The 16,063-nt window shown below is 42.5% G+C and overlaps 2 protein-coding genes across 3 annotated transcripts in view; one reads left to right on the plus strand and one right to left on the minus strand.

Annotated features, from left to right (window-relative positions):
• cpvl (carboxypeptidase vitellogenic like) overlaps positions 1 to 11,137 on the minus strand; it is a 33,347-nt gene extending 22,210 nt beyond the window's left edge. For both annotated transcript variants that reach the window (XR_013790263.1, XM_079504505.1), the window contains exons 1-8: positions 10,743 to 11,137; positions 9,161 to 9,357; positions 7,047 to 7,174; positions 4,395 to 4,509; positions 3,597 to 3,655; positions 3,354 to 3,433; positions 1,923 to 1,989; positions 1,229 to 1,351 (exon numbers count right to left, since the gene is read on the minus strand). Coding sequence is in view for 1 of the 2 variants with exons in the window: in XM_079504505.1 (XP_079360631.1) it covers positions 1,229 to 1,351; positions 1,923 to 1,989; positions 3,354 to 3,433; positions 3,597 to 3,655; positions 4,395 to 4,509; positions 7,047 to 7,174; positions 9,161 to 9,356 (768 nt within the window). In the remaining variant the exon portion in view is untranslated. The remainder of the gene's footprint in view (positions 1 to 1,228; positions 1,352 to 1,922; positions 1,990 to 3,353; positions 3,434 to 3,596; positions 3,656 to 4,394; positions 4,510 to 7,046; positions 7,175 to 9,160; positions 9,358 to 10,742) is intronic.
• Positions 11,138 to 13,971: 2,834 nt separating this feature from the next.
• The window catches only part of chn2 (chimerin 2), a 75,273-nt gene continuing 73,181 nt past the window's right edge, over positions 13,972 to 16,063 (plus strand). The window contains exon 1 of the mRNA XM_079503617.1: positions 13,972 to 14,062. Within this exon, the coding sequence (XP_079359743.1) occupies positions 14,014 to 14,062 (49 nt within the window). The 5' untranslated portion in view covers positions 13,972 to 14,013. The remainder of the gene's footprint in view (positions 14,063 to 16,063) is intronic.

Here is a 16,063-nt window from a genome sequence, read left to right on the forward strand (position 1 = left end):
TGTGTGAGCTTATAAAATCTGCCATTTTCAGCATGCAACCAAGTGCATGCTGAAATTGTCAATATATTTAGTCTTAGTCATAGCTTTAGTTTATTTTGTTTTAGTCGGTGAAAAAAAAAGGTAGTTGGACATTTTTTGTCATAGGATTAGTCGACGAAATAAACAGTCGACCATCAGAGAACAGTAAGCTAGTTGTCGTTCTTCATCAAACTCCAGACTACAGTTTGATTGACAGCGGTACAGCGTACTGTAGCAAAGCACTCGCATTAACCCATTCCGACCTGAGATCAGATTCTAAAAATGTCTTCTACATCCTGACAGTTTTCTGAAAAAGCTGTTTCTATGTCAGTCGTTCTTCGATTTTTCAAAAATAGCAGACCTACAAGCTCGCTATGAGCTTGTAGATCTGCTATTTTTCAATAGCTAAAGCATAACATAGTGCTAACACCAAAAGGGGTTCCCGCCCAAAATGGGTTAAAACTCAGAAGTGAATCACAGGACGAGGGCAGGTTGCTGCCGGGTGTTAATGGAACTTTCATAAAAATGAGTTCCAGTCAGTCGGTCACTCCAGTACACAAACCCAAGTTGTGAAACTTGGACCATCATTTGTGTTTAATGGTAGCCCAACACACACATTCAACACCTTGACAAATTAAATCATTTACACAACTGTGCTCAGTGTTTATGCTTCGTCTGAAAGGTTTTTTTTTGCCAACCTGGCATCCCAGGAGCTCCTGGGATGCCAGAGGAGTTGTTGGTACAGTACAGCAACCCAATACATTTACCAATTAGCAGCACGACTTTGACATATCCGATATGACCAATATGCAGAGGCGTATCTACAATAAGGCGAGGGCAGGCGTCCGCCTGTCCAAATCCATTTCTGGCCTGGCCAAAATCCATACAATGAGAAAAAAAAAGAAGACAAAACAAGACCTGAGAACTATTAATGGACAGCTGATTGGCCGTTGCGGTAGAGCGCGACCCTCAATCACCCATTGGAATGTAAATGCATGCCTTTCAGCCTTTGTATCCTACTCGTCTGGCAGATATATCTCTTTGAAAACCTTTAGTGCTACGATTGTGCACGGGGAGACGACAATTAACACATGATCTTGCCTGCCCAAAACGTAATTCCTGGATACGCCACTGCCAATATGACCAGATATCTTGGCTGAAAACTACTCGGCTGTATAAAATCTAAAAAGTGCTCCATTCAGAAACATACCAGTTCCGGGTCACAGAGTCCATCCCCAATGGCCATTCCTTGGAGGTTGATTTTAACCTTGGCATTGGCGTTGCTTTTATGAATGTAGTAACTGATAGCAGGAACATACTTCCCGGCATACGACTGCAAGGACAAGACAAAAAGAAAGAGAAATTAATTTCAAATCACTGGAGAACATCTGTGGATTTTGACCTTGAACAAGACACAACATTTTGGCTGCTTTGACGCATAAAGTAGGTTTTGCCTGCCATTGCACTCGAGTCACTCTGAATAAAAGCATGGGCTGAATGCCGGGAATATAAACAGAGGAGGAGCGTTTTAATTAGGCCATTAGTTTAGATGCCAGCTGTAGTGGTATTTCAAGATGCTGGATTGACTGCCTAGCTAAACAAACTGTCAAAGTGTTTTCGTCTCTTGCTGGCTCTTCGGCATGTGTTAAATTATATAATGTTAATCATGGTCTCTGGCTGTGTGCATGAGACCTGCATAATAATTCCCCCTTTCGACAACAAGATAAGATGCAACTTTATTGATCCCAGAGGGGAAATTAGGTCGTTAGAACGGCCGCCAGGGCTCGGATGCTGATAAAAGATAAAGCTACGACTAGATGGTAATTAAGACCGACGATACGCGTTTGAATCCATGTCAGTATTGTAAATGAATAATAACGGTTTTAAAAGACGCAACTACATACCTCTCCAGTGGCATAGAAGGCATTGGCCTGATACTCAGGGAAGATCTGGAAGAACTGAGTCAATGCACTGGATAGAGAGATGGTGGTGGGACAAGAGAGAAGCAAAAGGTGAGAGAGGCATTATTAGTGATTCATGGTTAAAGGTATATTCAGTGATTTCACTTAATTCAAATATCACTTATTTTTTGGATAATCCTTCCTACTATAAAGTGTGCCGACCATATAAGGAGTTCCTCCCTGTCCCCGGTGAGCCCCTGGGGTAAAAAAAACCCTAGTTTCGGTTTGGGCTTTGGGTGGCAAAGCCTTCATCCAATCAGGATGAGAGGGGCCTTCCTCCAATCATGATCGAGTGGGGCGGGCATTGGTGCACGTGCTGTTGGTCTGTTGTACTTCCCCCACTGTAGAGCGTGTGCATGTGCACATCTTGTTACCGGGTGGACCGGGTTTTTTTCCAAATCACTGAATGCTCCTTTAAGACCATTTTAAATAACCTGGCAACACATATTTCACAGACAAAAAGGTTTTATGAGTCTGGTTTGATCATTGCCATTTTTAAATGTTACAGTTCCTTTTTATGCATACTTGGTTCTTGTATGCCTTGATTGCATTCCATGTCTTATTTTACGGCCTCTCAAACTCTACAGGAGTCGAGCAGTCTATAAGAGTGTCAGTCTGTGTGTCTGGAGCTTACAGTAGCTCAAGAACTGAATACGTAAATATATGCGAATCCAACAATAACCACATTATAAAAACACTTAACAACACTCCTCTGAAACAGGTTGATGACTACAAGTATTTGGGTTCATATATATATCTTCTTCCCAAAAGGACTTTCAAACTAGGAAGGGTATGGCCTGGTCAGCCGGCAATGACATGCATTAGATCTGGTCATCCCAGCTTAGTAAGTTAAAAGTAAAAATATTTAGGACGATCATTGAGCCGATTCTACTCTATGGCTCCGAGACATGGACACTTTCAAAGAAACTAGAGAAACGGTTGCATGGCACTTACACCCGCCTTCTAATGAGAGCGCAAAATCTGTCTTGGAAGAGCCACCCATCGACTAATCTAATATACGGCAACCTTCCCTGTGTTTCTTCACTAGTCCGATCCAGAAGAACACAGTTTGCCGGCCACTGCTACAGAGCTGACAATGAGATTATATCTTCCCTTCTTCTCTGGAGTCCTGCCTCAAAGCAGACCAGAGGTAGAAAACTGTCATTCCCTGATGTCATCGCTAGGGACACAGGCATCAGTAAGCAGGAACTGGGGGTGGCAATGAAGGACCGGGAAGTCTGGTGTGGCATTGTGAAATCCACGATCTCGACCGCGGTCGAAAAATGATGATTACTATGAATTCTACTACTAGTGAAAGAAACCTGCTAATATTTCGACTCATACTACTAGTGATACTACAGCTAGTCGTGTTACCTATACAGGTCTCTGCCAACATCTTCCTGGTTCTGAGCAAAGCCCCGGTCGTCGTCTGTGAAACTGAAGCCTGTTCCAACCTGCCACAAGCACAAATATACACTGGACATAAATATCACAAGTAAATACTACAGTAACTACACCATTCATTTATGGTTAGTCGGTGTATATAAGAAACCATCTTATCAGTCCACCCGTTCTCCCTCCCTCCCCCATTTGTTTAATGATCAAACAAATACCTACGGGATTGTCGATATACAGCACTGAATAGCTCGACGCCCAAGAGTATTCCCTCGAAGTGACTGCAAAGAGAGGAAAGATTGGGTGTTAAGAGAGTTGCCGTGGAAGGACGCATTTATACGAAGGATGTGTATATATCATGAGTCTTCAACAGGGGGGAAGGATGTGTATATATATCATGGGTCTTCAACAGGGGGGAAGGATGTGTATATATCATGGGTCTTCAACAGGGGGTCCTCAGAATAACTACAGAGGTCCACTAGGTCTTTGTGTGATGGGGAAGTACAGAGCCAGCGGTCAAGTTGACTAATTATTAAACATGTAGATTAAACCTTTTCATAGATAGTTAGCTTCACAGACTTATTTGACAGTACGGTCATCACGGTTGCATTCATGTTGATGTCGATTTGCATGTTATACTATATGTAGTGGGGGTCCCTGCTTCATCTCTCTCTCTCGCGCTCTGGGGTCCTTGGCCTGAATAACCTTGGAAGACCTCTGGGTTTATATGAATCACTCTGGCTTTGTTCATGCAAGGCTAATACGATTTGATTCTCAAATACAATCTTTAGGACTGAGTGTCCAGTCTGTCCACAGTCGACACTGTTATTTGCAAACATTACTCGCAAGCGCGAGTAATGCTCAACTTGTAACCGTGTCATATCGCTTGGCGAAAATAGCCAATCTACAAGCTCACAGCACGTCGCGAGTTGCTGTCCGTATACGGTCATTTGTTTTTTTGCTGTCTGGAAAAGCCAAACATGTGAATTGGGCTGCCAAGTCTGACCAGCCACACTGTACCAGTCAGGTTCTTGTACACCACGTATGGTCCATGTTCCACAAAGAGTCCAAACATGGAGGTCCCTCCAGGCCCCCCCTGGAGCCACAGCAACACTGGAGCTGTGTCTGGTCTCACCTGCAGAACACCAACACATGGAAAGTAAGGAGTACATTTTATTTAACATTGGAATAAAATCAAATAAATAGCATCATTTGGATGCTTTGACAACTTTAGTTCTGAACTGAACCGTTCATGCCAGTAAAGCGATCTGGATCTTGAACTAAAGCTATGATTTGAGCACCATCTTGTGGTGACACTTCATATAGGCACTTGCTGCACTTGTTCTGTTGGATATTAAGTAGCCTTTGATTTAAAAACAATAAATAATGAAGTGACATTATTCCGGCAGAGTGTATCAGCCCTAGCGGTCGCTACTCGCCTTCAAGGCGTCGTACTGGTCAAATAAAAAGGTGATACTTCTAGTAATAGTAGCGCTTTTACATGTTAGTGAGAACTAAGCAGTCACTGCAGTCTCCCATAGTCAGAAAAAGAAAAACGCTTACATTATGAAAAGATGTGATCAGTTACAGTATGTCTGCCTAAGCTATGCGTGTTATGACTTATGGATGTACCTACAGGCAGTACAACTGTACATTTAAAAACATGTTAATGTTAAATGTAAACTATTAGTAACAGTTACAAAAATGGCATGCATTTTAATACATTTTTAAAGCAATTATAAAATATCATGTAATCGCATGCCCTCTCAGCCAATCAGGCTGAGAGGGCCATCAATGGTTTTGCATAATTTTTTGGGCGGGAACCCCTTTTGGTGTTTTAAACATTATGTTGTAATTTAGCTATTGAAAAATAGCAGATCTACAAGCTCATAGCGCGCCACCGAGTGGCACGCTACAAGCTTGTAGGTCTGCTATTTTTGAAAAATCGTGAAAGTATTTATTTCGGAAAACTGGAGGATTTAGAAGATTTTTTTTTAAATTTTGAGGTCAGGCCTAAATGGGTTAATTGCGGCAACGCTTGGACAGTTTGAAGACAGATGGGCCAATGCTAGCGAATGCATCACATGCCAACCCCTACTCCGTTCGCCTCTCATTCCCGTATATCTGCTGACTGCCACAGCTGTAAATATTATGAAAGAGATAAATCTACAATAGAACAAAGACAGATAAGACCTCTTCAGGATAAGAAGACAAAGTATAAAGGTCTAAAAAAAAAAGGTAGGCTACATAAATAGCACGAGTGTAATAAACAGCGTCGGCGCTGAGTCAGACTAGTCCTTTCACCAAATAAAGAACAGTCACTGAATAAGTACAGTGTGTTCTAGTTATAGTTTATATGTATAGTGTCATTATATAGATATGTTCTAGTTACGTTCTTAGCTTACGCATGTTTCGCGATAAATGCATTTTACATATGTGATGTATTCCCATGCTTTTTGTTCTTGCTTAATGTAAATCGCTCTGGATTAAGAGTCTGCTAAATGCCTAAATTGTAAATTGTCATTATACTTTGTGTGTTATCCTCTGCATGATTCATATAGCATGTATTTATTTTACATTTTACTAAATAACATCAATCAATCAAGTAGTGTTGGTCTACACAGCAATGCACAAAATATATACTGGATATCATCCACAGTATATTAGGCATTTGACATGGGGTTTGCAACCTAAAATGCCTTTGGCAAGCTATGGTAAATGCACAGGAACACGAACATCTAAAAGAGCGTCGCAGTCCCGCCCCCTTTCATGACGACGCCAGGCCCAGGAAATAGTTCCCAATGCATTTTTCCCATAGACATTTCAAAACGTATTTATTTAAAGACCTTATAAGCGTCGTACAAAGCCAACTGTGTGGCTGGTGTGGGGTGGGTGGTTACCTTGGTAACCATTATTACCCGTCAGTTGGGTGATGGCACTCAGGTGTGCAATAGGGGAAGCCAAACGGTTTGACCGTGACACTATATGCTTTGTGTTGCTGGCTGCGTCCATGTCCTGTTATATCAAGTGTTTATCTATGGCTTTATGTGAATAAATGGATTGACATATCCAAAATGACACAACTCTCTGGACATTGAATCTTATGTGCACGCGTCAAACTTAACCCATTTTGGGTGGGAACCCCTTTTGGTGTTAGCATTATGTTGTGCTTTAGCTATTGAAAAATAGCAGATCTACAAGCTCATAGCGTGCCACCGAGTGGCGCGCTACGAGCTTGTAGGTCTGCTATTTTTGAAAAATGGAAGAACGACTGACATAGAAACAGCTTTTTCAGAAAACTGTCAGGATGTAGAAGACATTTTTAGAATCTGATCTCAGGTCAGAATGGGTTAAGCCCATACTATTGCCCCTCGCTGTAGGACCTATTGGTGAGGCTCTACAATCAGTGTTTTTGTTCATTGAGGTCTGGCCTCATGGAAATGTGGATTCTTACTGTGCGTTTCCTTATTTATTTTAGACTAGTCGTGCAGTCTGTTACAAAATAAAACTGTAGACTTCAAAAAAATAATACTGACATTTTACTGGGTCGGGTGCAAAATGCACAATTCATTATCACATATTTACCGATACTAGATAGTGTGGTATGTGTACTGTGTTGACTCCCCCACACCCCACCGAATTCCAAACAAAATATTCCAGCAGATTACCTACCTGTGCAGGGAAAAACCAGAAAAACATGTTGCTGTTGTACTTTTTGTTGACGGTGAGGTACCCGGCGTAGCTCTTGACATTGACACCAGGGTCACTGGGCAGAGGTCCCACCAGACTCAGTCTCCTGGCTAAAAAAACAAAAACAAAAAATACATGTCAGTCCATTAAACCATTCAGGACAGCGACGGGAACCCCTTTTGGTGTTTTAAAGGTATATTCAGTGATTTCACTTAATTCAAATATCACTTATGTTTTCTTATTTTTTGGATAATCCTCCCTACTATAAAGTGTGCTGACCATATAAGGAGTTCCTCCCTGTCCCCAGTGAGCCCCTGGGGTCAAAAAACCCTAGTTTCGGTTTGGGCGGCAAAGCCTTCATCCAATCAGGATGAGAGGGGCCTTCCTCCAATCATGATCGAGTGGGGAGGGCATTGGTGCACGTGCTGTTGGTCTGTTGTACTTCCCCCACTGTAGAGCATGTGCACATCTTGTTACCGGGTGGACCGGGTTTTATTCCAAATCACTGAATGCTCCTTTAAGCATTGCGTTATACTTTAGCCATTGAAAAATAGCAGATCTACAAGCTCATAGCGCGGCACCGAGTGCAGCGCTACGAGCTTGTAGATCTGCAATTTTTTAAAAATCGTGAAAATGTGGCGCAAATTTTCTTTCAGAGCTAACATTTTTAACTCAAATCTTTGCTTCTTTGCTCCCTGGAACAACACAGATTGGGTTCGGCGGCCAATTACATATATTCTTTTGGGGTCCTTGACATGAAAAGAGTTTTGAAAACCACTTACATGACATAGAAACATAAGCTTTTCAGAAAACTGTCATGATTTAGAAGACATTTTGTAGAATCTGGTCTAATGTCCTAAAAAATGGGTTAAACAACAGTGAGGATAGAATTTCCTGCCAAAAAAAGCCTAAACTAAACACCATGGTCTTCATGCAGAGACTGATCACCCCATGTCTCATCAGGTGATCATCAGGTGATGTCTCACCTGCACGTGAGACACCTTGACTACGTTAGATTAGATTACATTAGATTCAATTTATTGTCACTGCACACAGTATACAAATACTTTGACAATGAAATGAAGAGTGGCGTGACTGGCGTCTAGCCAGAAGTGCAATACAGTAATGCTGCAATGAGATAAATACAGAAAAATGTACAGTATGTACAGTAATATACGGAACAATAAATAAGCAATGAGTATGTTGGAAGAACCAAGTATAATAGATTAGGTATATGAATTAATGTACACTCACATGTCTAGATATATGTTGTCCTTATGGAGGTGATGTTTACAGTTCTGTGACTGTTCTGTCACTTTATTTTAATCGGCTACAGTCTAATCATCAATCCTTATAATTTCCTGGTGATATAGCTGTAGTCTCTCTCCCTCTCTCTCTCGACGCCAAATGTTCAGCTTCTTGTGAAGTTACAGGGTTTCGGTCTGAGTTCATCGGGTTTAACCCATTTTGGGCAGGAAACCCCTTTTGGTATTTTAAGCATTATGTTATGCTTTAGCTATTGAAAAATAGCAGATCTACGAGCTTGTAGGTCTGCTATAAGCCTATCTCACAGAATTTCCCCGCCCCCCTTAATACGCCCCCTTTCGGGGTTAGTGGTGATAGCGTGACGTCACTCCATAGACGCTACATGTTAACAGAGGTAATTTAAGAAGTCTACAACTTTTGTTTTCTCAAGGTAAGGTTTGTTCTATCTGTTCGAGCTGATTTACCATCTTGTTTGCTTCATAATAATATTGGTCTGTCACATTTTTACATTAGAAAATGTACTTAGATTCTCCAGAGAAAAAAACGTGTAAATGCTAATGTTAATGACACCACTATTTACCGGAAGTGGGCGTGAAAAGCGGGCTGTGAGATAGGCCTATTTTGGAACAATCGTGAAAATGTGGGGGGGTCCCTGGAACAACATATGTTCAGATGGGGGTCCGCAGCCTAATACAGATAATTCTGGGGGTCCTTGACATGAAAAAGGTTGAACACCACTGACACAGAAACATGGGTTTTTCTGAAAACTGTTAGGATTTAGAAGCCTCAGTCCTCAGTCCAAAATGGGTTAACTGGGTTGTGATGCATACCTTCATCTATGTTGCCTTTCTCCAGGTAAGGTGTGAGAAAGAGTGGCGATCCAGGGTCACCCCCGCTGGCTCCGCCGGTGCCGCTGCTCAAACGGTGGGACTTTCTGCAGAAAAAACTGGAGCAGCCTCTTGCCTGCGCCAACTCCAGACACGCCGCCGACAGCAGGAGAAGGACGCTCAGCGTCTCCCGTAACATTCTGTCACAAAAAAAAAAGACAAAACCACAAAAAAGAAAGAGTCTGAGCTCACATGGTCCTCTGGCAAGTAGCTACACAGGCCCGCTGTTGCCTTCAGCAGCAAGCTCCTTGTACATTAATATCAAGTTGCAAAAGACAATCACTCCCTCCTCATCATGTCATGACTGCATTAGGAATAATGTAAGATGCTTTTAATAGTGTCACTGATTGATTGATTCATTTAGTTGCTGCGAGAGTGAGGTCTAGCCAACAACACCAACTCGGGATTCCTGGATCGCTGCCCTCCACAAATTCCTATCCAACATCAGGTTCTTGAGCTCAGTCTGCAGTGTTGTTAGCCAAGCTGTCGCGCCGCAGCACGTCTACATAGGTGGTACGCTTCTTTCCCCTCCTGGCTTTGCCCTGGGTTGGCTCCCAAAGAGTCAATTTACTTGCCTCAAGTTCTGGGTGCCTGACGCAGTAGTTTGTAGAGTAAGCACTAAGCAGTAGGCCCTAAGCACATTTCAAGGAAAGCACGGTTCAATACAAGGTCTGTTAAGAGGATCGAAATACCCAGAAAAACAGAGCGCTTGTTTACATTGGGGACGGGTCCTCTATTTTCAATTCATCAGAACATTTAATAGCAAAAGGCCGATGCACACCTCAGAAGGCTAGTGACAGGCGCGATAGAGCATATTAAAAAGGGTATCTTTGAAAAACAAAGAAAAGGTCCCACACACTGTCAGACACTTGCCAACATTTTGGCAAGTGTCTGACAGTGTGTGGGACCCTTTTTGTTTTTCAAAGATACCCTTTTTAATATCAGGACATTTAATGACATACAAATACAGTAAAGATCATCAAACGGTTAGAAAAAAAAATAGCAATATGTACAGTAAAGGGGGGGGGGGGGGGGGGGGGGACCAGTTTCGGATTTCAGCGACCCCTAAACCTATAAGGTGGTGTGATTCATTAACCAATCGCAATAACGCACCCGTCAATAAGTAGGCTATTCCCCATACATTTGTGCTCCCCTGGTCAATTTGTGATGACGTTTGTTTGCGTTTGTTGATCCAAGCAAGTTGATAAATTCAGTGTCGCCCTGATATGAGAGACGATATGTCGTCCGTGTGCAGCTCGTCGTGGAAAAGTGGAGGCACGTTTTCTGCCAGAACGTATTAGAACAATATCTGACTCAAAGTCTTATTATTTATTGGGTGAGTAGCCCGCCGTGCGGAGCAGATTTATGCGCGCATGTCAGTCTAATAATTAACAGTCTAATAATTAAACGCCGCGGGTGATGGGACCATCACCAATCTATGGCGGTGTATGGAATACATGTATGTAAAGATCACAGACATTCTATCTAGGGCTATATGAGTAATAGTGAGCTAAACACAACTTACCTTGTAATGTGTGGTGTCCTTCTCGGTAGCTGTGACAGTCTTCCAAGTTGCTGCTCAGCTGAGCAGATCGAGAGGCAAAATGTGACTGTTGTTCTTTTTATATCTGTGGTTGTGATTTGTGACTGAAATGTTGTGACTGAAATTGTCACATGATCAAACGGACTGGACTGATCATGTGACAGTTCTGCTCAGTCACACTCGCTTCCCTTTTCGTTTGTTTAGAGTGTTGCAGCGTCAGCGATATTCCTTTTGAAGTCTCTCTCTAGAGTCTAGACAGATTGTTGGCTCACACTATTTTAAAATTATTCCGCAATAAATTGGTGGACCCGCGTCGCCACTCGCCAGGCTTTCCGCAGTACACAAGGAAACTAAAAAGCCTGGTTTCTATTTACAGTTGAGTGCTCTTGATCCGGTCTGGAGCACGCCTACCGTATCCGGTCATTATCGCACATTACAGGCTCGGTTTCCGCGTCCGCTCTACACCTAGATAAACTGTGAATATGATGAATATTGAGACACTCTAGTTAGTACTAGTACTAGAGAGAGTTCAGTTCAGTTCCCTGAATGTTAACATAGCATTGTATGATCATGTTTAATTAAGAATTACAGTACATTTCAAGCACAACGCAATACAATGACTCAATGTACTCAAGTACAATATGTATAGCAAATTCGATGTTGCCATTTATAACATGATGTTGGTCGTTAGTCACTGTGCTAGTGTGCTGCCACGAAATACAAAACTGTGCCCAAAATAAGGGATTAAATTTGTGATTGATTGATTGATTGATTGATTGATTCATACTTTTGTCTTTATTAGCAGTTTGACAGACACATGTATACATACTACAATAATACAAAAACATCATATAAACGTCTTACATTATTTAAAACTAGTTTCCATATATAAGTATAGACGTTTGTGACAGCCATACGTTTACGTTTATGGGAACTTTGTTCAAGTCAATCAAGTGATGAGTGGGCGAGTGGGCAAACATATCCCATAGCGTGGAGGGATGGTAGTCACGACACGACACGAGGGGGCAGCATTGTCTAATTAATAGAATGGAGATACAACATACCACAATAATGTATTCTCGAAAAGAGGTTTGCCCTGAATAGAATTTCAATGCTGTAAAGATTAAAACACACACACACACACACACACACACACACTAGAAAAACTAGTGTCTTAGATTTGTGTGTTTTTCATTACATACATTCTTTCTGGGAGATTTAAAAGTAAATTATTAAGAGATTGGTGTATTTATTTATTTTTGAATTATTAATTTAGGTTGAACATCAAAATGTGGTATGGGGTTACAAGTTTACAGTACACCAATGTAATAAGGTTTATTTGTGCTTTATCCTCTTGACAGATAGGCCTATGTACAACTTTATGTATTGCCTATGTCAATAAAGACATCAATCAATCAATCAATCAATCGAATTTTTTAATCTCGTTTAATTATTTTTTTGTTTAATCTGTAATCTCACAAGAGGCACTGTGAAGTCAAGGACTTCATGGGACTCATCTCAACCGAGCAAGATCTTAAAGCCAACGTATAGCCTATACACTTGCATGGAGGGCCCTGAATGGCATGCCCAGTGTATGGAACTCCAATCTCCCCCCGTCAAATCAAACTCAGCTTCTTCTATGCAACGGTGGAGTCATGTTCATCTATACAGCAGTGAATGCTATGGACCATAAAGCCAACCCTGCAGAAGTCTCTAGACGGGTGCTACACCAGTTACACAGTACTTGACATCAGCAAGAGTACACATGTTACCGACAAGATTCTGTATGAGGGAATACCAAGGGTGAGCCAGAAGGAGACTATAGCAGGAAACTTCCAATGACATCAAGAACTGCCAGCCAGCAAATTGGTGCTGTGGGAACCAACATGGGCAAAGTACCAACGAGCTGGCCATGAGTATGGAGTGGAGAACCGGGATGACTGGAAGCAACGATGGAGGGCTTGTCTGAGGACTACCTGGAGAGATCTCTTAGGTGAGCCCTGGTTAAACCCATTTAGACCTGACGTCGAAATTAAAAAAAAGTCTTCTGAAAGAATTTTTCAAAAATAGCAGACCTACAAGCTCGGTGGCGCGCTATGAGCTTGTAGATCTGCTATTTTCTAATAGCTAAAGTATAACATAATGCTTAGTTAAAACACCAAAAGGGGTTCCCGCCCAGAATGGGTTGTTAAGACACCACACGGCCTGAGCCGGCCGAGCGGTCCAGTCACCTACAGTATAAGGCTGGTAATCCAGCCTGACAGCGTGTCGCAGGTTCGAGTCCCGATCCCGACGACCTTTGCTGCGTGTCTTCCCCCTCATCTCTCTCCCCCTTTCCTGTCAAACTATACTGTGGTCTATCAATAAAGGCCTAAAAATATCTTTAAAAAAAAGAAGAAAAAAAGAAGACACCACACACATTAAAACATAAAGACATTATAAGTGAATAAATAAATACCAATGATCTCGACATTGAAAGGCCTCTATCCATGTCATCATTCATTAGCCACAGTGTTTTACAATTCAATTTGTCTCCTCCTCACATCAATAGTTGCCCTGACAACCAACCAGCCAACCACTGCGAGATCGTCCCTCTGGACTATGGTATCTAGTCTAGACTATTTTCAGTATTTTCCCACAGACTTTCACTTTAAGAAGGCGCGGCGGCGCGCCCACGTTGCAGTGTGGTGTGTTTATTGTAAAAAATCTTAAAGTGGCACATGGATTGGAAACTATGGCCGAGCTGAGCTCAATACAGTTCTGCAGAAGGAAACGTAGGCTATAGAAATATAACATTATAAATATAATATTAAACAGTGGAATGCCATGGAGGGTGACTAGCAGAACTGCTGTAGTAGTTTGTCTGTACGACTATTTTTATCCTGCCAGTGGGCGAAAGTATACCTCTCCAGTCTCCAGTATGCGGCAGTGTGTGCGCGTGTGTGCCGCCACCACCACCACCACTACGGCGCACAGGGAAAGAATTTAGGGGAAGAAGTGATCGAAATATCAAGTAGACATTTTTGACACATGCGTGACTGAAAAATAGAAACCTCGATCATCATCAGACGTGGCCGCTATAACGAACCAAGACACGAATTAAAGGTAAAATAAAATAATAACAAGGAGAGAGAGAGAGCAGACGTGATGGAGGCATCGCCGGGAACGTGAGCCGGTTCGCGGAGCGCACCTTACCACCACCACCACCACCACCCACCGGGAGGGAAGCCAGACGCAGACGGACTGGACTGGGATGGCTGCGTCCAGCAGTTCGAGCCTGTCAGGTTCATCACTGTCATCTGGTGAGTCAATATAAGAAGCTACACTATTTAATTAGGCTAATTCGAGTCTACTATACAATGCAGCCCAAAGGGGTAGGAGCGGTCGGCTATTTCAATACATGGATAATACATGTGCTTCATGTGGCATTATTGTTATTATCGTCGTTGTTGTTAGCCTATATTATAATAATAATAATAATTATTATTATTATTATGGGCCTATACAAGTTGCTGGTAGAGCAATAATCCACAAACGTAACAAATTGGCAATGCCATGATCGTGGAAATGCTTGCACGAATCAAACTTTTTTTACATACACCCCTCCCAACATGTGTATTTCTACAAATGACAGCCTACATGCATGATGGTGCGCCTTTCATGAGATGATGAGGGGACCTATATTGTGAATATGATGTCCTTGTATTTCCCTTGTATTTCCTTGTTATTTAATAACTCTCTTCTCACGATTCAGCTCAGAAAAAGGGCGGCATGTATAAGGGATCAAATGGCTCTCAATAATAATGACTCCTATTCTCCTAATAATTAACGATTCGATTCCCCCTCTCGGCCACAAACCGCACCGTGCTGCTTTGAGTGATGGAAAGACCGGAGGGAAGGCAGCGGTTCTCATGTGACACACGGACTGGGACCGTGAGGTTTTACAGTCTGCTATGGTTCTGACATGATGTAGCCAGCGTGGGGGTTTGGTTTTTGGATGGTATCATTACATTGTCAATTATCCCCACAATTCCCTTGTTGACTTTCCATTCGGTTAAAAGAGCGTCTTCTTTGGCAACTGTCCCACTACAGCAGTCTGCCAGTTTTCAAAAACACTGCCCAGTCCAAGACAGACATGCATGGGGCTCATTATGTGACATTTTGAAAAATTATGTTTATTTTTGTCATGGTCCAGTGATACAATATAGTGCATATACTGTGTTATATTATAGCGTGGAGCCCCTAAGTTAATTAATTCCTTTTTTGGAAACAATGGACAAAAAAAAGTGAGTTATTCTCTCTCTCTCTCTCTGTTATAGGCTAAATGAGCCAAATTCTCATGGTAAGTAACACCCAATCCCAATGTGAACCCGCAACGGGGTTGCAGCTGTTCAAACACACCCAGAATGAGCCAGCAGTGCAGTTCCAGTTCCACGCGACGTCTTAAAAAGCTTGTCGCTCTGGGCTGATAGTCAAGAGATTGCTGGGTGTAAAGTACACAGTGCGCTATCACACAGAACCGCTGCCTTTATATTGTGACCGTGTGTGTGTGTGTGTGTGTGTGTGTGTGTGTGTGTCTGAGGGGGGGTATGCTTGGAAGAGTCTGAAGGGGGGGGTTAACTCTAAATGCGTTAACCTGCTTACGGCCTTACACACACCTAAATACAACTCCGCCCATCGTAGTACTACTAGCCACAATTTGAAAGGAGTCGTGTGTAGCTTTTTTACTTACAAAGCAACACTCCTTGTTAACGCTATACATAGGATCTGCCATTAAGGGTTGAGCAAGCATAGTAGGCCGTGTTTATGTAGCATTTTGTCCTCGTTCTCCTCGCGTACCCCAAACCCAACCGTACCGCACATCCCACACGCTGGCGTCATATTTCCCCAAGGCACTGCCCCAGTGAGAGCAACAGACACACGGTGGTTCCGAGCAGATTTTTGTTTTGGGGGGTGGGGGGGTTGTGGAAGCTTCACAAAGCATTATCTCATGCCTCCGCGTTACTGAGCGCGCTGGAGTCTTCGGCATTCTGACCACTGCGTCTTTAAGAGGAAAGTCTTTTTCTTGCTGTGGCTGCAGAGGGCTGTCATTACCGCCGGGCCCTCAATGTAATTATCAGAGCTTTGCGAGCTGCAGTCCATGCCAAGGATGGAGTGGTGGTCACAAGGGTATCATTATTTTCCTGCAGTTATGTTTTTTTCTGTTTGAGTTGCACACAACATTTGAATAATCTCTTCTTTGATGGGCGTCGTTGACGGTATTGTCTGCATTTGAGCTTCATATATTAGCTTATAGTCTCTCT

This window comes from Electrona antarctica (assembly GCF_951216825.1).
Source record: "Electrona antarctica genome assembly, chromosome: 6".
NCBI classification, from domain to species: Eukaryota; Metazoa; Chordata; class Actinopteri; order Myctophiformes; family Myctophidae; genus Electrona; species Electrona antarctica.